The sequence below is a fragment of the Salmo trutta genome, chromosome 1 (genome assembly GCF_901001165.1).
Source record: "Salmo trutta chromosome 1, fSalTru1.1, whole genome shotgun sequence".
In the NCBI taxonomy this organism is placed as follows: domain Eukaryota; kingdom Metazoa; phylum Chordata; class Actinopteri; order Salmoniformes; family Salmonidae; genus Salmo; species Salmo trutta.
This window is the reverse complement of record NC_042957.1, coordinates 28,536,781-28,562,165: the sequence shown is the minus strand read 5'-3', so window position 1 is coordinate 28,562,165 and position 25,385 is coordinate 28,536,781. Positions and strand designations below refer to the sequence as shown.

The window sequence follows — 25,385 nt, the reverse complement described above, 5'->3', positions numbered from 1 at the left end:
TTCCACAGGGATGTGTGAAGTTGGCTGGATGTGCTTTGGGTGGTGGACCATTCATACACACGGAAAACCTTTTAAGCATGAAAACCCCAGCAGTGTTGCAGCTCAACACAAACCGGTGCGCCTGACACCTACTACCGTACCCCGTTCAAAGGCACATACAATTTTCATCTTGACCATTCAACATCTGAATGGCACACATACACAATCCGTGCCTCAATTTGTCTCAAGGCTTAAAAATCATATATATATATATTTTTTTTAACGGTCTCCTCCCATTCATCAACACTGATTGAAGTGGATTTAACAAGGGACATCAACAAGGAATCATAGCTTTGACATGGATGTCATGGCAATAACAAGTGTTCTTAAAGCTGCAATATGCAACCTTTTGGGGCGACCAACAAAATACATAGAAATGTGAGTTATAGATCTGTCACTCATTGAAAGCAAGTCTCAGAAGCGGTACAAAACATTAGGAACACCTGCTCTTTCCATGACAGACTGACCAGGTGAAAGCCACGATCCCTTACTGGTGTCACCAGTTAAATCCACTTCAACCTGTGTAGATGAAGGGGAGGAGACAGGTTAAATAAAGATTTTAAGCCTTGAGACAGTTGAGACATGGATTGTGCATGTGTGCTATTCAGAGGGTGAATGGGCAAGACAAAATATTTTTGTGCCTTTGAATGAGGTATGCCAGGCGCACTAGTTTGAGATGCGTCAAGAACTGCAACGCTGCTGGGTTTGTCACAACATTTTCCCTTTTGTATCAAGAATGGTCCACCACCCAAAGGACATCCAACCAACTTGACACTGCGGAAAGCATTGGAGTCAACATGGGCCAGCAACTCTTATGGAACACTCCATGCCCCAACGACTTGAGGCTGTTCTGAGGGGAAAAAAGTGGGTGCAACTCAATATTAGGAAGGTATTCATAATGTCTTGTACACTCAGTATATATGTATTCTGGACTCTGACATTGCTCGTTCTGATATTTAATTACATTTTTGAATTGTGTGTATTGTTTGTATTGATAGGTATTATTAATGCACTGCTGTAGCAAAAAACACACAAATTTTGCTGCACCTGCAAGTATGTGACAGAGTACAGCTATGCAGATGACAGTAGGTAACAGGGACCTTCCCTTGTCCTTTTGCAGTACGGTTGAATACATTTTGCAATGCATAGAACACAACATGTAGAAACAGCTGACATCGCAAACCCTCTAAAACACAACCATGTTCAATTCGAAGGGGATGTTTAGATGTGTAAAGCGCTGCATCGGAAAGGGAGTGGAGTAGCAGTAGTGGTTGGAGCTGCGCTCAGCTGCGTCGGCCAGTGTGTCTGATGTAAAAACACAGCATCCAGGGAGATGCAGCTCTCCTGCACACCTCAGACAGTTATGAAGCGTTTGAAGTTGCTTTCCCTTTGAATGCTGGTGTAGTCTTTCATGCATTTGGATGATTGCTGCATATGAATTGAGAAGGACTAGAAACCTGCATCGGAGTCCCTCTCCCGAGTCACACAGCTTTCAGATAACAAATCCAAGGTGACTACAGCTTGACTCTTTCTATTGTTCAATAGTTGATCATTTGAGGTTTAAAAGCCACCAGGCCCTTGACACCTCTTGGTGCATACAGTACTAGGGATACAACACTTGTTCACCAAACACATTACATGTGAGGGGACATGCAGAAAATGAGGTCATACAACACAACTATAAAATCAACCATTTACATCCGTTCCATTTATCTCAAAGGAAGATTATTCACAAGACACATTGTCAGTCTGTCTTAAAAAGAAATCCAATCCAAACAAAGCAGGTACTGTATATATGGGGGTTTCAGTAACATTTATTGATCATTTAAACCGACAGGCTCCATGTGGAACAACCCACCAAACCTTCCAATGACAACCCAACCACTGGCACCTTAGCTAGTGAAGGATTGGGAGTTTTAGTCCCAATGGTATTAAAAGTTACCATGATGGTGAAAATACTACTGTATGCCATCTAACCAGAGAGAAAGAAAATACTGAATCTGGGTTTTAAAAGAGTTCATGAGATAAGGAAATAGCAGACCAACAACACTTTAATACAAGAGTTAGTCAATCTTCACATGGATGAACAACCGAAGGCAGCACTGAGGATTCTTAAGGGGCCGTTCAATATGAAAATCATCTTCGCGTTATGGACGGAGCAACAGAAAGAGTAGTGATGGTCATGGGGGACATTGTATACAGAGAACTGCTTTCTCTTTCTTCCCACTGGATTGCAAAGATTGGATTTAGTGTAGGTTAAGTGTGACTTGCTGGCTGAGTTTCACACACGTACACAAGCAGACGCAGTCCACCAATAGTAACTTAAAAGTACAACCATGTAGTCAGTCATCCTTCACATCATGTGCAGAGTATAGTCAGGGATTACAGCGCTCTCGTTCCAAAGCCTCTCGTATCACATTGATCAAGCGCTACATTTCCCCCGAGGAGGTCCTCCACGTAGGCAGAGATAGAGACCTCCTGATGAGCGAAGTGGAGAAATGTTGTTCAGCACTAAACATTTTGCCTCACACATCCCTCTCAACACATCGCACCCTTTCAGAGCAGCAGAGCGTCATCCTCAGCCATACCTCAGGGGCACAGCAGGTGCAGGATCTAGAACAAACAGAGAGAGAGAGAGAAAAGAGAGAAGCGAAGCTAAACTAGATTTATACCATACTGCTAACCATGTCCTTCAGGTGATGTTTCCTCGTTAATCTGACTGACGCGGGGGTAGATGTTCAGTGTCGTGACGCTACCTTGGCAGGGCCAGTACTACCCAGCATGCCTCACAGAGGTGGCCTGGCGAGCCTTGCGCGTTCAAGATGAGCAGAAAAACAGTGAGTGGTGGAGATGTGGTGGAGATGCGATTCGATGTGGCGGTACGCTGTCTGCTTGTTCTCTAGCGCCTGCACTGTAAACAGAGAGCCGGGAGGAGGAGGGGCTAGGGCAGCTCCCACCCCTGTCGTTCCCCTTCCTCTGAAGGGGGCCTGGCCAATCACTCACTTCCCCAGCCGCTGCTCACAGGAGGCGTAGTGCTGAAGGGCACTGAATAAGTCCTCATAGGAGACATCCACATGGGAGGGTAAGGAGCTGCAGGAGAGAGCGAGGATGTCAGATATATACACAAGAGAGACACCTCTAGCCTACTTCAGATGGCAGCAGTTTATCTCAAATCAAGGTTTATTTGTCACGTGCGCCGAATACAACAGGTGTAGACCTTACAGTGAAACGCTTACTTACAGGCTCTAACCAATAGTGCAAAAAAGGTATTAGGTGAAGCACAACTGGTTGGGCACCCGTAAAACTGCTGCCATTTCTTCCGGCGCCATTTTAACAAATAATAATGCTAAATAATGTTGTTAAAATAGATACCAAGCAATAAGGGATCAACAGAAATGTCATGTTACATTAGTAAAGGCTCACAGTAAATACAATGATGTACTTTACGACGGCTGTCATAAAAAAATCTCCTGTGATTACCAAAAGCTGCTGCTTGAGCTACCGGAAAAGCAGTTCCAGTACTATACCGCCATCTAGTGTTTGGTGAAGGTAAAAGTCCAAAAAGTCCTTACAAATACAGTCTGTCAAATAAAATGTTGCTTTGTAAACACTGATAACGTTCAATAATGTGGGCCAATCTGACTGAACTTCCTGACTCCCAAACAATGACACGTCTAAAAATAGCATTGTTAGTGATGCATCATCATCTGGTAAAGTCTAATTACACATCTTATGTAGGCTGAACTGCAACATTAACTCAGTATTTGCATGATCCTTTTAAAATAACCCTACTACTTATACAGGGTTGCACAGAGGCATTTTTAAAAGTCTTGCCAATCGTTCAAGCCGGGAAGTAAGTGAGGCAGCAGAGACCGGTTTACCAGTTATTCTGCACAGATGAACACAACAGGCCCATATCCATTCTACTCAGGGTGTAAAGCATAAGCACACACACACTTCCTCTGTCTCCCACACACACAGCGAGTGGTTATAATGGGACAGGATGAAGAGAGGAACCTCTGTCATTCCTGTCCAGCTCTACAGAGCAGCGGCTATCCCAGAACGTCTTCTGCACATGAGTAAGGCAGCCTCATTTAACGCACGCACACACGCAATACTCACATGAACTCTGTCAGTCTGATGTGCCAGGGCAGGAACCCCAGGGTGCTTTCTACTGGGCCGAACTTCAGAACCAGGTCTGGATCTGGTGTAGTCTTCGACTCTGCACAAACCGAGATAGCATGGACAGACGTCAATGAAAAACAATCAATGGAAACCTCATAAAAGCGCCCTCTGCGGAACATTTAACCCTTGAGTCATTTTTTGTGGTCCCGCGGAAATCAAATAAGCATAATAAACAAAATCCCCATCAAAATCTGCCTGTTGAAGCTAGACATACGATTTCTCTACATGGCGGACTTCCGCATCTGCGAGCTACAGCAGTGTTTGTCTTCTCCCGAAAACGTCTGTACCGTTCGAACGGTTTGGCCTACAACCTAATATGACCACTCTATGGAAAGATGACTCACGACGAACATGTCAGTTGTTTTGCTCTAAGACCCCCACAAGCGGCACGGGACTCATCTGAAGTCGGTACCACCGATCTGCCAACTTCTGTCTGAAACGTCCTAATGGTTTGGCCTCTCAAGAGCATGTCGATTGTTTTGCTCTACGACGCCTCCAAGCCTCACAAGACTTGATTAATGGAAGTATACAGTGCCTTCAGAAAGTATTCACACCACTTGACTTTTTCCACATTTTGTTGTGTTACGGGCTGAATACAAAAAAATAAGAGATTTTTCGGTCACTGGCCTAAACACAATAACACATAATATCATAGTGGAATTCTGTTTTTCAAAATGTGTACAAACTAATTAAAAATGAAAAGCTGAAATGTCTTGAGTCAATAAGTATTCAACCCCTTTATGTCAAGCCTAAACAAGTTAAGGAATAAAACAATTTCCACCAGACACTGGGAGATGAATCTCCTTTCAGCATAACAAAAACAAGTCCAAATCTACACTGGAGTTGCTTACCAAGAAGACAGTAAATGTTCCTGAGTGGCCGAGTTACAGTTTTGACTTGAAAATGGTTGTCTAGCAATGATCAACGACCAATTTGACAGAGCTAGAAGAATTTAGAAAACAATAAAATGGGCAAATGTTATACAATCCAGGTGTGGAAAGCTCTTGAGCACATACCCAGAAAGACTCACAGCTGTAATCGCTGCCAAAGGTACTTCTACAAAGTATTGACTCAGGGGTGTGAATACTTATGTAAATGAGACCATATTTCTGTATTAAAAAATAAACATGCATTTGCGAACATGTTTTCACTTTGTCATTATGGGGTATTGTGTGTAGATGGGTACAAAAAAAATGTATAATGGACACAAAACATTAGATCAAACCATGAATTGGGCCTTACTGATATTAGTCCATAGAAATGCATTGAATAGATTCATACATGGAAAAACAGATATTTTGTTTTGAAGTGTCTGTCCTTTATCTGAGAGATATAAGAGGAATTTTTTTTTTTTTTACATATTTAGGAGGTTGCTAAAGCATAAGGACTGTTGAAAAGATTGAGAGAACCTAGTTATCCGAAATGACAGTTCAATTGAATGTTAGGCTGCATGTACACAGGCATCACAATTATGATCTTTTTGCTACTAATTGGTCTTTTGATCAATCAGATCTTCTGCCAATAGTTTGGCAAAATAATCAGAACTGGGCTGCCTGTGTAAACACAGCCTTAGAGAAGATCAGCAGCAGCTTGCCAAGCCCCTTAGATAGTGAGATGAGTAGAGTCCCTTTCGCTGGGCCCCCCTGGATCCCGACAGCGAGAGGGTCTCTGACATCTGATTGTACTGAAGAGCAGCTGCACTTACTGGGCCTGAGGTAAACATACCATAACCTCAAGGTACACTACACTGGACTTAACTGCACTGAAGTGAACTCTGCTATCCTCTGTAGTTTATATTCTATCTGGAGACCATCTTTCTCATGAGTTTGTTCATATTCCTGCCTTGAGTCTCATCCATCACCTTCTACTGAGCGAGATCACACGGATGTGTTCCACTAAAGCACTCGTGACGTGATTTACAGCGGGTGAGGGTGATCAGTCTTGGCCAGGGACTAACGACGGGCAGAGCTGGGGTGGGCAGACGGCTCAGGGAAAATAACCCACTGAGAGAAGCACTCTCTCTGGCACAGACTCCCAGTGCTTCATGTTTCCTTCATCTTTTGATCAAACACTGTGGAAGGCTAGTCTAACAGGGGGCTCCTTGACCTGTACTCAATCCCTTTCCTCCATCCTTGCGGAGCTTCAAATAGAGTGAAATTGCTACTCTGAACATCATGCCAAAGGAGAGCTGGTGAGCTAAGCTTCACTCCAGCTTGTAATAGTATGGCACAGACCTACAGTCTATGATCAATAGAATGTCTGTGGGGTTTAACCTGATAAGATAAAACAATGAAATAAAAAGGTATTGTCCACTGCCAATAAATAACAGCACTAAGGACAACAGCGAGAACCAATGTCCTGTCCTCCTCCTGGTCATGGGGGAGGGACCTCCTCCTCACCTCTGAGTAGAGAGTCAAGCACAGTGACGTTGATGTCTTTGGATGTCTTCTCCATCTGTTCCACAGCTCTACACAGCTGCTGTGCTGCCTGGACGATCCTCAGCTTCCCATCGTCTGGAGAGAGCACCTTCACCACTGACTGACACGACAGCACTGTGGGGACACACACAGGAATACGGTCATAATAAGCCCCACAAACACAAATACCGCTACTCAGGCACAAACACACACAGTAATAATACCAATCAATGGTAAACGTGTCGGGTGTCTGACTAAAGGTCAGTGGGTGGTAACTAGGAAATCCTGCTTCACAATCCTGCTGTTACGCTTGAATATTGCATTCATAAAGCAGGTGATTGTTGGATTACAAAACAATGAAGAACAGGAATCACAATGAAGAACAGGATCATAGAATTCATAAGTTATTTATGTGAATTATAAAGGTATTTGAACAGGAATTATTTTTTTTACATTTTAGCATACACTCTTATCCATAGGGTTAAGTGTCTTGCTCAAGGGCACATCCGACAGATTTTTCGATTTGCTAGGCTACCTGATGCCCAATTTCCTTTGGTGAAGAGAACTCTTCCGTGTTGTGTTCCTGCACAACTCCATATGGTCTAATTCTGACTGTATGTCATAACAGATTGACTTGCTCAGGGGATAAAGGTGTAGTGCCAAAAGCAGATGGAGAGTAAAACTACACAATGCATCTTAAATTAGCCCATACAGGCTGGCTGCAGTCCACATGGCCTTTAATAAACAAACGCCACAGTAAATAAACAAATGCTACAGAAAATATAAACAAAAAACATCTAAAAAATAATAATAAACTATAATATTTATAATCAGATTCAAACTTCATTCAATAAATGATGAATTGTGAAAATTGCACTCCCAATGATGCCTTGCAATCTAAAATCGACCCAAAGTGTTTGTGTAGTTGTATCCAATAGAATTGAATTGATTATTCATAATGGTTATTTACAACCAAATAGCCTAGACATGACAGAGTTCTAAATGCTTCTCTGTTGTAGCCTTTCCAGTTTTTCAGGCTATGGTGTTAAATAGGCTTGATGAAGTGATGTCCTTAATTTATTACGTATCATTAAAGCAGTCTTTCGTGTGCTTATCAATGCACAAGCGCCTTTTCTCCACCACTCCGGTCGATAAAATAACTTTATCCAAAATAAAGTCATACACAAGCTTTGGTGTGTGTGACGTTTCAAATGCATTTTGTCATTACTAAATGTGTAATGTGATAGGCATTTTAAAATGACTATATAAACTAGGGATGCACGATATAAAGACCGGTGAACATATCGGAATCGGCCGATATTAGCTAAAAATGCCAACATCGGTATCGACCCAATGTCTAGTTTAACGGCGATGTGAAAAACCGATTTCAAAGCTGACGTGCATTCCTATATAACATAGGTACATGACGTAATGAAGCCACTTAAATGTTGCGCTACACCTGCAACTCAGCATTCCTAACCTAGCCCACAATGTCTGCTGTGTGGATCAAACAGTCAACAAGTCGAGCACTCATTTAAAAGAGTAAGAACATTTCAGCGAGACAACTCAAAAGCGAAATCCATTAAAGCCAAGATAATGGAATTCATTTCCCTTGACAATCAACCGTTCTCTGTCGTGGGTGATGTTGGTTTTCGCGACCGGTCGAACACCGGTAGACACTAACGTTACGAAGTGCGCTATTGTTCAGATGTTGCCCTACTGGAGTTACACAGTAATAGCGTCACTGCTATTAGCTTCACGACATACTATACTATGGGTTTTTGCGTGTCAAAAAAAGATACGGCAAATAACACTATTTGACGCATTAAATAAGCTTTTAACTTGACACGTCATATAACAGTTTTAATTATAGAATGTTGTGGGTTCTGAATTTGCACGTGCAAGCCAAGCGCCACCACTACTATCAGCACTGTCAAAGCTGTACAAAAAAGACTGCAAACAAGCAAACACCGGCCACGAACAATGTGCTTACAATAATAAAGCATTATTTTAGCTTTAGCTTGGTAGCTAGCTAGCACCAATACAAACAGCCTGAAAACAATGACCAGTAGAAACTGCAGTCATTTTCACTATTCTTAGCAATGATTTAGGAATCCTTGTGAGTAAGTATTAGCTAGGTAACCACTTGTTGTTCAACTATTGAAATTGAACTTCAGTTCATGAAAATAAATAGCTAGGCAGCTACTTAACCCTGTTAAGCTCACGTTATAAGCAGCCAGCTAGCTTCATCTGGCTAGTGAGGCTGGACCTGACCGAGTTGTTGTGAAGCTAGCCACAATACGGATTAGGCACAATAGTGGAATTTGCGGTTTGCCATCAAAATAAAAGTACCTTTTTGAAAGTGATGCAGAAGGTTACAATTGGTGGAATCCTGACATATTTAGACTAGATAATGTTAAACAAGGGTGGAATGTGAAGCAATGAAATGGGGTATCAGTCTACTCGGTGACACCCACAGAACACAACTGTGAAGAGTTTACGCAAATATTAGCGTTGTAGCTCTTATCGCGGGACTGTGACTGTGTGAAATCATCTCCCCTGTCAGCCTATTGTGTGTATTGACATTCATATTGGTGATCAATGAAATCAGGTAAATCTGATATTTTTTCCCAACGTCCTCCTCAGTGTTATCAGACTCCAAAACATCCACACAGTATTGTTTTTCCTCGGGAATAGTGTTCAATACATATAGGTTGGCAATAAATGTGGCTCAATTCAGTTGTTTTATAGTCCCGCAAAAAGAGCTACGATGCTAATGTTCTGCAGGTGTCACTGAGTAGACTGATCCACCCCATGTCAATGATCCACAATCCATAGGCAAGGCTGTGCAGTGAAATAAGTATGCCCCCAATGCAATTCTAAAGTATAATTTCAGATTTCTTTCAAATTAACAAATTACTGTATTTTGTTGATTTTATGTAACATTGCAACCTCAATTAGCATGATCTATTCAATTATGCCATAATTCTACTATTTGAATGCATTTGCATCACTGTCAATGGCATACTTTTATTTTGAAGGCTAACCGCAAAGTCAACTATTGTGGCTAATCCTTATTGTGGCCAGCTTCAAATAGATGGGTCAGACCACCATTAATCAAATAAGAACTGTCTTATGAATTAGGGTTATTTTAAATGACACCTAGCTATATAAACTCAGCAAAAAAAAGAAACGTCCCTTTTTCAGGACCCTGTCTTTCAAAGATAATTCGTAAAAATCCAAATAACTTCACAGATCTTCATTGTAAAGGGTTTAAACACTGCTTCCCATGCTTGTTCAATGAACCATAAACAATTAAATGAACATGCACCTGTGGAACGGTCGTTAAGATACTAACTGCTTACAGGCAATTAAAGTCACACAGTTATGAAAACTAAAGAAGCCTTTCTACTGACTCTGAAAAACACCAAAAGAAAGATGCCCAGGGTCCCTGCTCATCTGCGTGAATGTGCCTTAGGCATGCTGCAAGGAGGCATGAGGACTGCAGATGTGGCCAGGGCAATAAATTGCAATGTCCGTACTGTGAGACGCCTAAGACAGCGCTCAGGGAGAAAGGACGGACAGCTGATCGTCCTCGCAGTGGCAGACCACGTGTAACAGCACCTGCACAGGATTGGTACATCTGAACATCACACCTGCAGAACTGGTACAGGATGGCAACAACAACTGCCCGAGTTACACCAGGAACGCACAATCCCTCCATCAGTGCTCGGACTGTCCGCAATAGGCTGAGAGAGGCTGGATTGAGGGCTTGTAGGCTTGTTGTAAGGCAGGCCCTCATCAGACATCACCGGCAACAACGTCGCCTATGGGCACAAACCCACCGTCACTGGACCAGACAGGACTGGCAAAAAGTGCTCTTCACTGACAGGTCGCGGATTTGTATCACCAGGGGTGATGGTCAGATTCGCGTTTATCGTTGAAGGAATTAGCGATACACCAAGGCCTGTACTCTAGAGCGGGATCAATTTGGAAATGGAGGGTCCGTCATGGTCTGGGACAGTGTGTCACAGCATCATCGGACTGAGCTTGTTGTCATTGCAGGCAATCTCAACGCTGTGCGTTACAGGGAAGACATCCTCCTCCCTCATGTGGTACCCTTCCTGCAGGCTCATCCTGACATGACCCTCCAGCATGACAATGCCATACTGCTCGTTCTGTGTGTGATTTCCTGCAAGACAGGAATGTCAGTGTTCTGCCATGGCCAGCGAAGAGCCCGGATCTCAATCCCATTGAGCACGTCTGGGACCTGTTGGATCGGAAGGTGAGGGCTCGGGCCATTCCCCCCAGAAATGTCCGGGAACTTGCAGGTGCCTTGGTGGAAGAGTGGGGTAACATTCCACAGCAAGAATGGGCAAATCTGGTGCAGTCTATGAGGAAATGCACTGCAGTACTTAATGCAGCCGGTGGCCACACCAGATACTGACTGTTACTTTTGATTTTGTCCCCCCCTTTGTTCAGGGACACATTATTCAATTTCTGTTAGTCACATGTCTGTGGAACTTGTTCAGTTCATGTCTCAGTTGTTGAATCTTATGTTCATACAAATATTTACACATGTTAAGTTGGCTGAAAATAAAGTAGACAGTGAGAGGACGTTTCTTTTTTTGCTGAGTTTAGTTAGCTAGTTAACTATAGCGACTGAAACAGATTGTCATTTTGCTATGTTTTTAGGGAAGAACATTGTTTGCATCCATGAGCTAGCTAGCTTTTTTATGACCAGCACTGTAGGTGCGCGAGACAACTTTACCAGCATCATAGCACACATATCAATGAATCGTTGTGACATATGAAATACGAGTGAGTGTAATCAATGTGTAACAACTACGTAAACATTTTATGAACGTGTAGAATTATTAAGTGACGTGCAGTCATATTCAGGTCCTGATTGGTCAAATAGTGTTATTTGACACAGATATTTTTTGACATGCAAAGACTGAAACGGCGTTCCATAGAAATCCTGGTTGAGCCTGAAACGGCTGAACAAATGAACAACGAAACAGCACAGCAAGTAAGTGAAAGAACTAGGTTTTGTTTATGTTTTACTAGCAATGTTGGCATAGGTAAATGCCAACAAAATAACTTTTTGGTCAGTGTGGTGTGTAACCTTTATTTAACTAGGCAAGTCAGTTAAGAACAAATTCTTATTTACAATGACGGCCTACCCCGGCCAAACCCGGACGACGCTGGGCCAACTGTGCACCGCCCTATGGGACTCCCAATCACGGCCGGATGTGATACGGCCTGGATTCAAACCAGGGACTGTAGTGATGCCTCTTGCACTGAGATGCAATGCCTTAGACCGCTGCGTCCGTGTGTGTGTGTTAACTATTTAACTGTACTAGAATACTTAAAAAGGCCGGTAAAATGTTAAATATCGGTATGGTTTTTTTTTGGCAAGGAAAATATCGGTATCGGCCAAAAATGTCATATCGGTGCAGCACTAATTTAAACAAACAAAACATTTTTTGATTAGCCTAATAAAATATTGAATCAGTATTCTTCCTCAAATGAAGGGGATGATGACGCAATCTTTGCGAGAAGTAGGGAATCTAATTTCATTGGTCAAATCATGGCTCAGATACTTCATTCAATATAAATGGAGTTAGCCGAATAAATGGCACTAGCCCTGAGGTAGACCCTTTTTACACTACGATAGATTCTCTAGAGTAGGGTTCCCCAACTGGTGGCCCGTGGGTGGTTTTATTTTAAAATTATACATTTATGGTTGGACATAAGACTAAAAACAGGAAATTAGCTCCAAGTTACTTAAATTTTGGAAATCTATTCCCAAGTATTCGGTTGTCGGGACGGTTGTTGCTCAATACGTGATAATGTAACCAGAAAACGTTGTATATAACAGCAAACTTTCCGGGACATATACATGTCTTATATTGGCCGAAAGCTTACATTCTTGTTAATATAACTGCAGTGTCCAATTTACAGTAGCTACTACGGAAAAAAATACTATGCTATTGTTTGAGGATAGTGCACAACACCAAAACACTTGTCACAGCAACTGGTTTAATACATTCACCTCTGAAGGTAAATAATGTACATACATTCAGTAATCTTGCTCTGATTTGTCATCCTGAGGTTCCCAGAGATAAAATGTAGCGTAGTTTTGTATGATAAAATCCATTTGTATATTCAAATGTAGGAACTGGGGTCTCTGGCTCCACACCCACCCCGCCATCTAGATGTGTGAAAGTTAGTGTATTTTCTGAAGGGAAGCTAATGATTCATCATGCATGACATTCCTGGGAGTCAGTCGGAAGTTTACAAACACTTAGGTTGGAGTCATTAAAACTTGTTTTTCAACCACTCCACAGATTTCTTGTTAACAAACTATAGTTTTGGCAAGTCGGTTAGGACATATACTTTGTGCATGACAAGTAATTTTTCCAACAATTGTTTACAGACAGATTATTTCATTTATAATTCCCTGTATCACAATTCCAGTGGGTCAGAAGTTTACATACACTAAGTTGACTGTGCCTTTAAACAGCTTGGAAAATACCAGAAAATGTCATGGCTTTAGAAGCTTCTGATAGGCTAATTGACATCATTTGAGTCGAGGTGTACCTGTGATTGAAGGTAGCCCTTGAAATACAAACTCAGTGCCTCTTTGCTTGACATCATGGGAAAATCAAAAGAAAAATCAGCCAAGACCTCAGAAAAACAATTGTAGACCTCCACAAGTCTGGTTCATCCTTGGGAGCAATTTCCAAATGCCTGAAGGTACCACGTTCATCTGTACAAACAATAGTACGCAAGTATAAACACCATGGGACCACGCAGCCGTCATACCGCTCAGGAAGGAGACACATTGTCTCCTAGAGAGGAATGTACTTGGTGCGAAAAGTGCAAATCAATTCCAGAACAGCAGCAAAGGACCTTGTGAAGATGCTGGAGGAAACAGGTACAAAAGTATCTACATCCACAGTAAAACAAGTCCTATATCAACATAACCTGAAAGGCCGCTCAGCAAGGAAGAAGCCACTGCTCCAAAAGCGCCATAAAAAAGCCAGACTATGGTTTGCAACTGCACATGGGGACAAAGATCTTACTTGTTGGAGGAATGTCCTCTGGTCTGATGAAACAAAAATAGAACTGTTTGGCCATAATGACCATCGTTATGTTTGGAGGAAAAGGGGGGAGGCTTGCAAGCCGAAGAACACCATCCCAACCGTGAAGCACAGGGGTGGCAGCATCATGTTGTGGGGGTGCTTTGCTGCAGGAGGGACTGGTGCACTTCACAAAGTAGATGGCATCATGAGGAAGAAACATTATGTGGATATATTGAAGCAACATCTCAAGACATCAGTCAGGAAGTTAAAGCTTCGTTGCAAATGGGTCTTACAAATTTACAATGACCCCAAGCACACTTCCAAAGTTGTGGCAAAATGGCTTAAGGACAACAAAATCAAGGTATTGGAGTGGCCATCACAAAGCCCTGACCTCAATCCTATTTAAAATTTGTGGGCAGAACTGAAAAAGTGTGTGCGAGCAAGGCCTACAAACCTGACTCAGTTACACCAGCTCTGTCAGGAGGAATGGGCCAAAATCCACCCAACTTATTGTGGGAAGCTTGTGGAAGGCTACCTGAAACGTTTGACCCAAGTTGAACAATTTAAAGGCAATGCTACCAAATACTAATTGAGTGTATGTAAACTTCTGATCCACTGGGAATGTGATGAAAGAAATAAAACATTCTCCACTTTATTTTAAGAATGTGAATTGTCAATAATAGTAGTGATCCTAACTGACCTAAGACAGGGAATTTTTACTAGGATTAAATGTCAGGAATTGTGACAAACCTAGTTTAAATGTATTTGGCTAAGGTGTATGTAAACTTACGACTTCAACTGTATGTACTTAAATGTATAAATTGACCAATTCGGCACAGTTGGGCAAGCTCCTGGCAGACTTCATACAAAGTATTGTGTAGTGATGTAATTCTTCACTGGATCAGTCTGAAACCTCTCTAGGGCAGGTGGCACCAAATCGTCCCACCTACGTAACAGCCAGTTGAATCCTGTGGCGCGATTTTCAAATACCTTAGAAATGCTATTACTTCAATTTCTCAAACATATGACTATTTTACAGCTATTTAAAGACAAGACTCTCGTTATCTAACCACACTGTCCGATTTCAAAAAGGCTTTACAACGAAAGCAAAACATTAGATTATGTCAGCAGAGTACCCAGCCAGAAATAATCAGACACCCATTTTTCAAGCTAGCATATGTCACAAAAACCCAGAAGACAGCTAAATGCAGCACTAACCTTTGATGATCTTCATCAGATGACACACCTAGGACATTATGTTATACAATACATGCATGTTTTGTTCAATCAAGTTCATATTTATATCAAAAACCAGCTTTTTACATTAGCATGTGACGTTCAGAACTAGCATACCCCCCGCAAACTTCCGGCGAATTTACTAACAATTTACTAAATTACTCACGATAAACGTTCACAAAAAGCATAGATTATTTTAAGAATTATAGATACAGAGCTCCTCTATGCACTCGATATGTCCGATTTTAAAATAGCTTTTCGGTGAAAGCACATTTTGCAATATTCTAAGTAGATAGCCCGGCATCACAGGGCTAGCTATTTAGACACCCACCAAGTTTAGCCTTCACCAAACTCCGATTTACTATAAGAAAAGTTTGATTACCTTTCCTGTTCTTCGTCAGAATGCACTCCCAGGACTTCTACTTCAATAACAAATGTTGGTTTGGTCCAAAATAATCCATAGTTATGTTCCAACAGCGGCGTTTTGTTCGTGCGTTCAGGACACTATCCGAATGGTAAATAAAGGTCACGCGCATTTCGTGACAAAAGATTTCTAAATATTTCATTACCGTACTTCGAAGCATGTCAACCGCCTTTTAAAATCAATTTTTATGCCATTTTTCTCGTAAAAAAGCGATAATATTCCGACCGGGAATCTGCAATTAGGTAAACAGCCGAAAGAAAATATATCACTGGGTCGACACGGGCACACGCCTAATTCCTTTGTCCTCTGATCGGCCACTTTTCAAAAGCGATTATGTGTTTCAGCCTGGGGCTGCCTCGACATCGTTCAGCTTTTTCCCGGGCTCTGAGAGCCTATTGGCGCCGTAGGAAGTGTCACGTTACAGCTAAGATCCTGACTCTTCAATAAACAGAGGCAAGAACAACAACACCTTGTCAGACAGGCCACTTCCTGCATGAAATCTTCTCAGGTTTTTGCCTGCCATATGAGTTCTGTTATACTCACAGACACCATTCAAACAGTTTTAGAAACTTTAGGGTGTTTTCTATCCAAAGCCAACAATTATATGCATATTCTAGTTACTGGGCAGGAGTAGTAACCAGATTAAATCGGGTACGTTTTTTATCCGGCCGTGTAAATACTGCCCCCTAGCCCTAACAGGTTAACGGGATTGGCGCGCGAAGGGATCACTAAGAAGTTAACAAATATATTTGCCACTGCTCAACAACAAAAAATACTTTGTTGACCAAACAATCGACCTGTCGACTAAATGGGGTCAGGGTCAGCCCTACTAGCACCCGTTGTCTCCCTCTCCTCCCTGCTGCAGCGACCACCACATAACAACAACAGTATTTAACGCGTTGTCCGTGATGCTGAAGCTGCAACATAATTACAACCATTTCTGACTGAAAAGTTGTTACCAAAATCCCTCATTTGTTTAGGAATAACATTCCCTATTCCCTCAACCCTTGCTCTCTTTACGTGACACATGTATGCATCTCATGCACGTAACCTATAAGGTCTGACCTATAGCATATCATAATCACATCAATAAATCGATTATAACAAACTCAGAACACAGTAACGCATGTGACAGCAAAGTGGTTGCAGAGGATGTGACAAATAACCTCAAAACTGGGGAATGTTTACTGGTTGGTCAGGAGGGAAAGGGGAAGTCAGAATGGAATAAATTTGACTAGTTGTGGAAAATACTGGAGATTACGAAAAATAAGGTAAGGAGCAACACTGCGTGCATATTATGTGTGCCAAACAGGTGCTGTTAGATTTAAATAATTTTTGACCATTTGGAACAATGCAAATAACATTACAATTCTAAGCATGCCAGAGAGTACTGTAATGTTTTTTTTGTTTTGTCTTTATTACAGCAAAGACTAAAATCAGTCGCATTCACTCGTGAATGCAATTTCCAAAATGGAACGGTCCATTTTTTATTTACACTAATTATTCACAAGGGTTGCTTTGTTATTTCATTTAAAAACTAAAATGGTGGTTATACAAGGATGTTATACTAAGCCTACTAATGATAATGACATTACTTTTATAATAATGATTATCATAACAATAATAGTAATAACAACAATAAGGATATCAAGAAAAAGGAGCATATTTATTAAATTTAATTGGACAACTTGGAACAGTGTAAACACTAAATAAATTATAAATAATACCAGAGGCTGTTCTAACAAATCAGTAGGCTATTAAACAAACAAACAGAAGCAGGATCTGTCTTAGTTCTGTAGATCAACTCAGCAAAAAAAAGAAACGTCCTCTCACTGTAAACTCATGGACTGCACCTGATTTGCCAGTTCTTGCTGTGATATGTTACCCCACTCTTCCACCAAGGCACCTACAAGTTCCCGGACATTTCTGGGGGGAATGGCCCTAGCCCTTACCCTCTGATCCAACAGGCCCCAGACGTGCTCAATGGGATTGAGATCCGGGCTCTTCGCTGGCCATGGCAGAACACTGACATTCCTGTCTTGCAGGAAATCACACACAGAACGAGCAGTATGGCTGGTGGCATTGTCATGCTGGAGGGTCATATCAGGATGTCTTCCCTGTAACGCACAGCGTTGAGATTGCCTGCAGTGACAACAAGCTCGGTCCGATGATGCTGTGACACACCACCACAGACTATGACGGACCCTCCACATCGATTCCGCAACAGAGTACAGGCCTCGGTGTAACGCTCATTCCTTCGACGATAAACGCAAATCTGACCATCACCCCCGGTGAGACAAAACCGCGACTCGTCAGTGAAGAGCACTTTTTGCCAGTTCTGTCTGGTCCAGCGACGGTGGGTTTGTGCCCATAGGCGACGTTGTTGCCGGTGTTGTCTGGTGAGGACCTGCCTTACAACAGGCCTACAAGCCCTCAGTCCAGCCTCTCTCAGCCCATTGCGGACAGTCTGAGCACTGATGGAGGGATTGTGCGTTCCTGGTGCAACTCGGGCAGTTGTTGTTGCCATCCTGTACCTGTCCAGCAGGTGTGATGTTTGGATGTACCGATCCTGTGCAGGTGTTGTTACAAGTGGTCTGCCACTGCGAGGACGACCAGCTGTCCGTCCTGTCTCCCTGTCTTAGGCGTCTCACAGTACGGACATTGCAATTTATTGCCCTGGCCACATTTGCAGTTCTCATGCCTACTTGCAGCAAGCCTAAGGCACGTTCACGCAGATGAGCAGGGACCCTGGGCATCTTTCTTTTGGTGTTGTTCAGAGTCAGTAGAAAGGCCTCTTTAGTGTCCTAAGTTTTCATAACTGTGACCTTAATTGCCTACCGTCTAATCTGTTAGTGTCTTAACGACCGTTCCACAGGTGCATGTTCATTAATTGTTTATGGTTCATTGAACAAGCATGGGAAACAGTGTTTAAACCCTTTACAATGAAGATCTGTGAAGTTATTTGGATTTTTACGAATTATCTTTGAAAGACAGGGTCCTGAAAAAGGGACATTTCTTTTTTTGCTGAGTTTATATGGATGATTAACAGTTAGGCTGTTGATTATAGACCTAATTAAGTTGGGGTTTCCTCTCTCCTCACTTTTCTTAGACAATAAGGAAAATGCTGTTTTCTCGTCTCCTAACTCCGCTGCTGCATCCACAGCATTGTTCTCAGCACCAATATGCTGCTTAACTTTGCTATTATGCCCATAGCAACATGGTCTAGGAAAAGGCACCAATTCAACAGTGCACTGATGTGTTTCAGAACCGCGGACAGCGACCGCTATCCAACGAGGCAGAACACGCATCTGTTATAAAATAATATTTGTATTATTGTTCCTACGTAATATAACCATATACAATTTCAGTAGCAGGTCTTAGTGATTGGCTGTGCCATCCCCACTGCCTCCACAATGGAAGAGTTCACTCAGACAGGCGTGAATCAGACAGTTGTCTTGTACACCATGATTATTAAATATTTTTTGCTGCTGCTTGAGTAAAGAAATCTCAGTGGACCAACATCGACAAAACAATCAACTAAATGGGGTCAGCCCTTATCTCCACAGTTTTGCAAACAGGCGTGCGTGATGTAGTTACCAATCGAAGTTACCTGCTACATATCTCAGAGTTCTGCGCTCAGCTCTTTTGCCGCCAATTGCTCTCGGTGTATCCATTATAGTTCAGTGGGTGTATCATACAATGCGTTCATATGGCAGAGGGAGACACATTCATAACTACATTGCAGAGGCCTGCCCGGCATCCCGTGACAGCTGTCGCCTCATCTGTGCAAAAGCCCACCATTCGAGGAAGCAGCGAAAAAAAGTCAATGCATGGGCATCTCGGCCCTCACAGCTAGCGTCTATTTGGAGAACATAAGATGGGGAGTTTGAGTCGTTCAGTCAGTTTCCTCTTGATATTGCTAGCTATAGCATCAATTCTTATGTTTCACAGTGCTATCTGACAAAGGTATTGGATGCGAGTTTCTGTGTCAACACATTATTTTCACCATATCAATTGCGGCCGATAATATCAACGTTTCTGCAATAGTGTGTGGCTTCATAGCGTAGCGGGCTTAGCCATTCACCATGGGAATGATTCAAGTGCAACGGTCAAGTGCGGCCTTTTCTCACGATCTAAGGGAACTCTCTGGTTGAATTTTTACTTTTAAATTAGAATAATTTTAATTTAGATATTTTCTCCCCAATTTCGTGGTATCCAATTGGTAGTTACAGTCTTGTATCATCGCTGCAACTCCCGTACGGACTCAAGAGAGACGAAGGTCGAGAGCCGTGAGTCCTTCGAAACACAACCCAACCGCACTGCTTCTTGACCCAATGCCCACTTAACCCGGAAGCCAGCCGCACCAATGTTTCGGAGGAAACACCGTGCATTTGGCGACCGTGTCAGCGTATACTGTGCCCGGCCCACCACAGGAGTCGCTAGCGCGCGATGGGACAAGGACATCCCTGCCGGCCAAACCCTCCCCTAACCTGGACGACGCCGGGCCAACTGTGCGCCGCCCCAAGGGTCTCCCAGTTGCGGCCGGCTGCGACAGAGCCCGAACTCAAACCAGGAATCTCTAGTGGCACAGCTAGCACTGCGATGCAGTGCCCTAGACCACGGTGCCACTCGGGAGGCCAATTTAGATTTTTAAACGTTAACCACATTACAATTATTGAGAGACAAAAGGCAATATATATTTTTAACCATGAGTTTTTTTAAATTCTCCCGCAAACCCATTTTCATATCGGACGACCCCACATGAGGTCGCAACCCCTTGTTTGTGAAATACTGCTGTAGTTGTTATAGGCTGCAGTTGATCAGACTGAAGCACAGATTAATTGTGCCCAAATTGACAAATCATAAGGCATTTCAATGCATTTCTTTTTTTGGGGTGGCGGGTTGGGTTTCCATATAAAACAGCTCGTTGCAACTCCCAAGTGAATTTACACACAGTACCAGTCAAGTTGACAATTACTCATTTAAGGGTTCTTTATTTTTACTATTTTCTCCATTGTAGAATAATAGTGAAGACATCAAAACTATGAGATAACACATACGGTATCATGTAGTAACCAAAACAGGGTTAAACAAATCAAAATATATTTTAGAAGCTTTGCAGACTCTTGGCATTCTCTCAACCAGCTTCACCTGGAATGCTTTTCCAACGGTCTTGAAGGAGTTCCCACATATGCTGAGCACTTGTTGGCTGCTTTTCCTTCACTCTGCGGTCCAACTCATCCCAAACCATCTCAATTGGTCAAATAGCCCTTACACCGCCTGGAGGTGTGTTGGGTCATTGTCCTGTTGAAAAACAAATGATAGTGCCACTAAGCGCAAACCAGATGGGATGGCAGAATGCTGCGGTCACCATGCTGGTTAGGAGTGCCTTGAATTCTAAATAAATTCCTGACAGTGTCACCAGCAAAGCACCCCCCACCACCTCCTCCATGCTTCACGGTGGGAACCACACATGCGGAGATCATCCGTTCACCTACTCTTCGTCTCACAAAGACACGGTGGTTGGAAACCAAAATCTCACATTTGGATTCATCAGACAAAAGAACAGATTTCCACCGGTCTAAGGTCCATTGCTCGTGTTTCTTTGCCCAAGCAAGTCTCTTCTTATTATTATTATTGGTGTCCTTTGGTAGTGGTTTCTTTGCAGCAATTCGACCATGAAGGCCTGATTTCATGCAGTCTCCTCTGAACAGTTGAAGTTGAGATGTGTCTGTTACTTGAACTCTGTGAAGCATTTATTTGGGCTGCAATCTGAGGTGCAGTTATTCTAAATTAATTTATCCTCTGCAGCAGAGGTAACTCTGGGTCTTCCTTTCCTGTGGCGGTCCTCATGAGAGCCAATTTAATAATAGCGTTTGATCTCACCCACCAGCGGGGGAGAGATCGAGAGGTATGGAGGTGTTTTTTTTTATGACACCTCCCGCCCATTGTAAATCTTAAGGCAGCAGACAAAATCCCTTTTGTCCTCTCAGTATGGAGGAACAGAATGTATGATGGGCCTATGGAGAATCTACCTCTGAATAGTAACGTGCAATAAACGGACTTCGGGGCAATATGTTTCATCAGCCAAAATTGTAGTAGTGACAATAGATGGAATATGAAAATGAATGTCGTTTTTGTTATTAAAAGTTAAATGGCAACGTTATAATGAAAACATTGTAACTTGAAGAGTTTTCACACTATTTACTTTATGTTTCCATACTGTACGTTGTGTGGAAAATGTCCAGATCAAAGAGAATGTTTTTGTGAAACACAACTGATTGGCTCAAACGCCTTCCTTGTGGCTCAGTTGGTAGAGCATGGTGTTTGCAACGCCAGCATGGTGTGTGCAACGCCAGGGTTGTGGGTTCGATTCCCACGGGGGGCCTGTACAAAAAATAAAATAAAAAATAAAAAATGAAATGTATGCATTCACTACTGTAAGTCGCTCTGGATAAGAGCGTCTGCTAAATTACTAAAATGTCAAATTTAATTAAGGAAAGAAATTCCACAAATTAACTTTTAACAAGGCACACCTGTTACTTGAAATGCATTCCAGGTGACTACCTCGAAGTTGGTTGAGAGAATGCCAAGAGTGTGCAAAGCTGTCATCAAGGCAAAGGGTGGCTACTTTGAAGAATCTGAAATCTAAAATATATTTTGATTCATTTAACACTTTTTTGGTTACTACGTGGTCCCATGTGTTATTTCAAAGTGTTGATCTCTTCACTATTATTCTACAATATAGAAAATAGTAAAAATAAAGAAAAACCCTGGAATGAGTAGGTGTGTCCAAACTTTTGACTGGTACTGTATATTATACCCACGTTTTCAGTCGCAATTTGCTTTTACCACATGTAGGCTAAATGACTTCCATGATATTGATGAAAAAAAATATGCCTGACTTATGTTCTATGGTAGGCCTTCAGTACTTTAATATTCATATGAGACGGGTAGTAGGCTTAATTGTTCATTTTTGATAGGCTAATGTTGCTTGATGAAGACATGCTGTTAGCAACTCTGTGCTTTGTCTTGAGACTAAAATGTAATTAGTGTAGCCTACAAAAGAAGAAATGTAACCTTTATGGTCTGCACGTTTGTGAATCGTTGCATTATTCAAGAGTGCAATGTGGTTTGGATCCATTTTTCAAACGTGTAATATGGTTAAAGATGAAAGGTCGCTTGCATAGTTGAAGCACGCTGGCTAGTGGCTATACTGGGTTATTTCATTGGGATATTTACGCTAAATGCCCATTGCCAAGAGCCGAACCCTCTTGCGGCACATGATGTCCGTTGCTAATGTGAATTGAAAAGTTAATGTACTTTAACGCTGCCTCTCCAACTTTCATTAATGAGAAAAGCCCCTTAGCCTGCCCAGGAGCTGGTTAATTCTTAAGGATTTGTTGCCATAAAAATGTACCTGGCTAAAATGTGAGCTACTTTCGTGGTACCAGTTGTCCTGAGTTCAAAGTTACCTCACTAACTCCTTAAACAACATACGTAGTATAGGGCTCAGCTCTTTAGACATTTTACATTTAAGTCATTTAGCAGACGCTCTTATCCAGAGCGACTTACAAATTGGACCAGCACTCCTAATCTGGGAAGCTTGACACATACGGCCCCTGGTGTCTCACCTTGATGGTCCTGTTTGTCAGTGCCATTGTTGAGGAACTCTACAGAGTGCTGCTCGGAACCTTCCAGACCCAGGAGCTCCTGCTGCTGCTTCAGGATCTCCTCCATCAGCCTGGAGTTGTTCCTCCTGAACACACCTGGGAACCAAAAAGGGATATGTGAGCAATCCAATAGCCTATAATCATACACCCAATCTCAACAACTTTAAGACGAGAAAAATAAACATTTGCCGTCTTCTGGAGCTGAGATCTGAAATGAACATCATGATATAGCAAGTAAAGCTAGCCATTAGGGGCGAATAATGTGTCATATGCCAGATTTGGCTGTGGGAGACTGATGACAAGTCAGCAGACATTGAGGAACAACGCTACAGCACTTAGACGGCCATCATGAAGGATTCAACAATATTTTCCAACAACTAGCCTATGACCCAGTAGGAGTGGCTGTGGTGAAACAGGAATAGAAATACAGTGTGTGTGTAACCTTTCAGTTAAAACAATTCCCTGTAGGCTCAAATAACGAATTAGGTGAAAAGGCCATTGGGCAAACCTTGAAAGCCTATTGAGGCTCCTCTGTCTGAAATCATCTATGTAATGATACATTAGTAAGCATATATGGCAGACGTGGGTTGTTGTAGATTTCTGAAAGGGAAGAAGGCCGGATAAAGCCATTCACTATCAGGAAAAAAGTAGATTAGTTATCTTTGATAACTTAGCACCAAAACAGAAAAACTCACGACTTGCTGAATCTGATTACAAAAACAGAGGTAGCTGGCACGTGACTGACTGCTGGTGTTGTATTTAGCGCTTCCTGGTGTGAATAAAAAATAATGAACACATTTTATAATCAAATTATATCTTACCGTGATTATCGTAAACACTGATATAAGATATGCCGACTGCCATGCACCACACGACAAGGTTGGCAATGTCTGTGTATCTCGGCTCCTCTTCGGCTATCAACAAGCCGATATGGTCAGGCAGCTTCTCCAGAGATTTCCCATCCGCCCCCCAGCGATACCGACGACCAACGCGTTTACCGGGTGCAGGAACGAGCTTTTTCTGTTTGGGAAACGAGAGAGCTATCGGCACAAGAAGCGCTGCTAAGGCTCGTGACCATAGCTGCCCATTCCAATTGCGAAGACGGATTCGGAACAACGTGATAAGCGTTCTATGAATGTGGAGAAGGACATGCAGAACCCGCCACACGAACTCGTACACGAGCACCATTATGCAGCCCTCCTCCTCGACAAAATGTGAAAATAGAATAATTATCAGAAATGCATATAGCTCTGCATTTCAAGTCTAGTAATGATGGCTATAGACTAGGCTAGTTCTGTGAGCCATTTCGCTTACTGCCAACACCTCCGTTTGCCGGCTGCCATCTTCATCCAACCGTTACCCTCTGAACCCGGAGATAACCGTAGCTCAGTCGAGCTCAGTGATTGGACGATTCAGCAAACATGAAATCACGCGAGATCTACGGTTGTACTTTCTATCGCAACCTAGATTATTTTTGTTAATTTTTTTTTTATTGGAACAATAATAACAATATTACACATCAAAACAGGGACATTCCTGTGAATACAATGGAGGAAATATGAAATAATAGAACACCAAGCGACCCCCCCCCAAAAAAAATATTCATCATTCATATGTGACAAGGCAATGAGACATTAACAGACATTCAGAGACATGACTTCTAATAGTTTTTCTACTTTTTGAGTTTCACAAGTTTGAGAGATTTATAAAATTGTAACAGTTCAATGAAAAAAAAATCTAAATAAGGAATTTTTCCACCCCATTTACATTTGTGAATATAATATTTGGCCAAGAAAATAATAATCTTAATAAAATCGTTATGATCGGAATTACAAGGATAAGCTTATAATGTCATTTAACGTCATCAAAAGTAAACATAGGTAATTCTGGAGATTTTATACACAACCATTCATGAATTTCAATCCATAGTTTACTAGAATGGCGGCATGAAAAAAATAAATGCTGTATAGATTCTGAATCAGAGGAACAAAAATACAAGGAATTTTGTCAAAATTGAGTCTTTTGTGCAAGAAATCATTAACATGGTAAATGGAAGAAAATATTTTAAAATGAGTTTCTTTAACTTTTGGGATAATTGGAGAAGTAAGGTTAAAGGTAGTCACTTTTGACCATAGCATGAGTTGGTCACTTCCATTGCAATATATTGAATTATAATCACCAAAAATTACTTCATTACCTGCCAATCGTATCCACTTATTGTTGCATTTTTTTATCCAAAAGATTCAAGTCATTAATTTTTTAACTTTGAAAAGAGAGGACAACCTCATAATATAACAAAGTGTTCTTAATAAGTCCTAGT

At 42.0% G+C, this 25,385-nt stretch overlaps 1 protein-coding gene across 1 annotated transcript; it reads right to left on the bottom strand.

The window, feature by feature from the left end:
- Nucleotides 1-1,824: 1,824 nt before the first annotated feature.
- Nucleotides 1,825-24,422, bottom strand: nus1 (NUS1 dehydrodolichyl diphosphate synthase subunit). Its single transcript, XM_029752088.1, has 5 exons — nucleotides 23,887-24,422; nucleotides 23,027-23,161; nucleotides 6,624-6,776; nucleotides 4,162-4,261; nucleotides 1,825-3,129 (listed from the first exon to the last, which is right to left on the bottom strand). The coding sequence occupies exons 1-5, from the start codon at nucleotides 24,251-24,253 to the stop codon at nucleotides 3,039-3,041; spliced, it is 846 nt and encodes a 281-aa protein (XP_029607948.1). The 5' UTR covers nucleotides 24,254-24,422; the 3' UTR covers nucleotides 1,825-3,038.
- Between the last annotated feature and the right edge of the window lie 963 nt (nucleotides 24,423-25,385).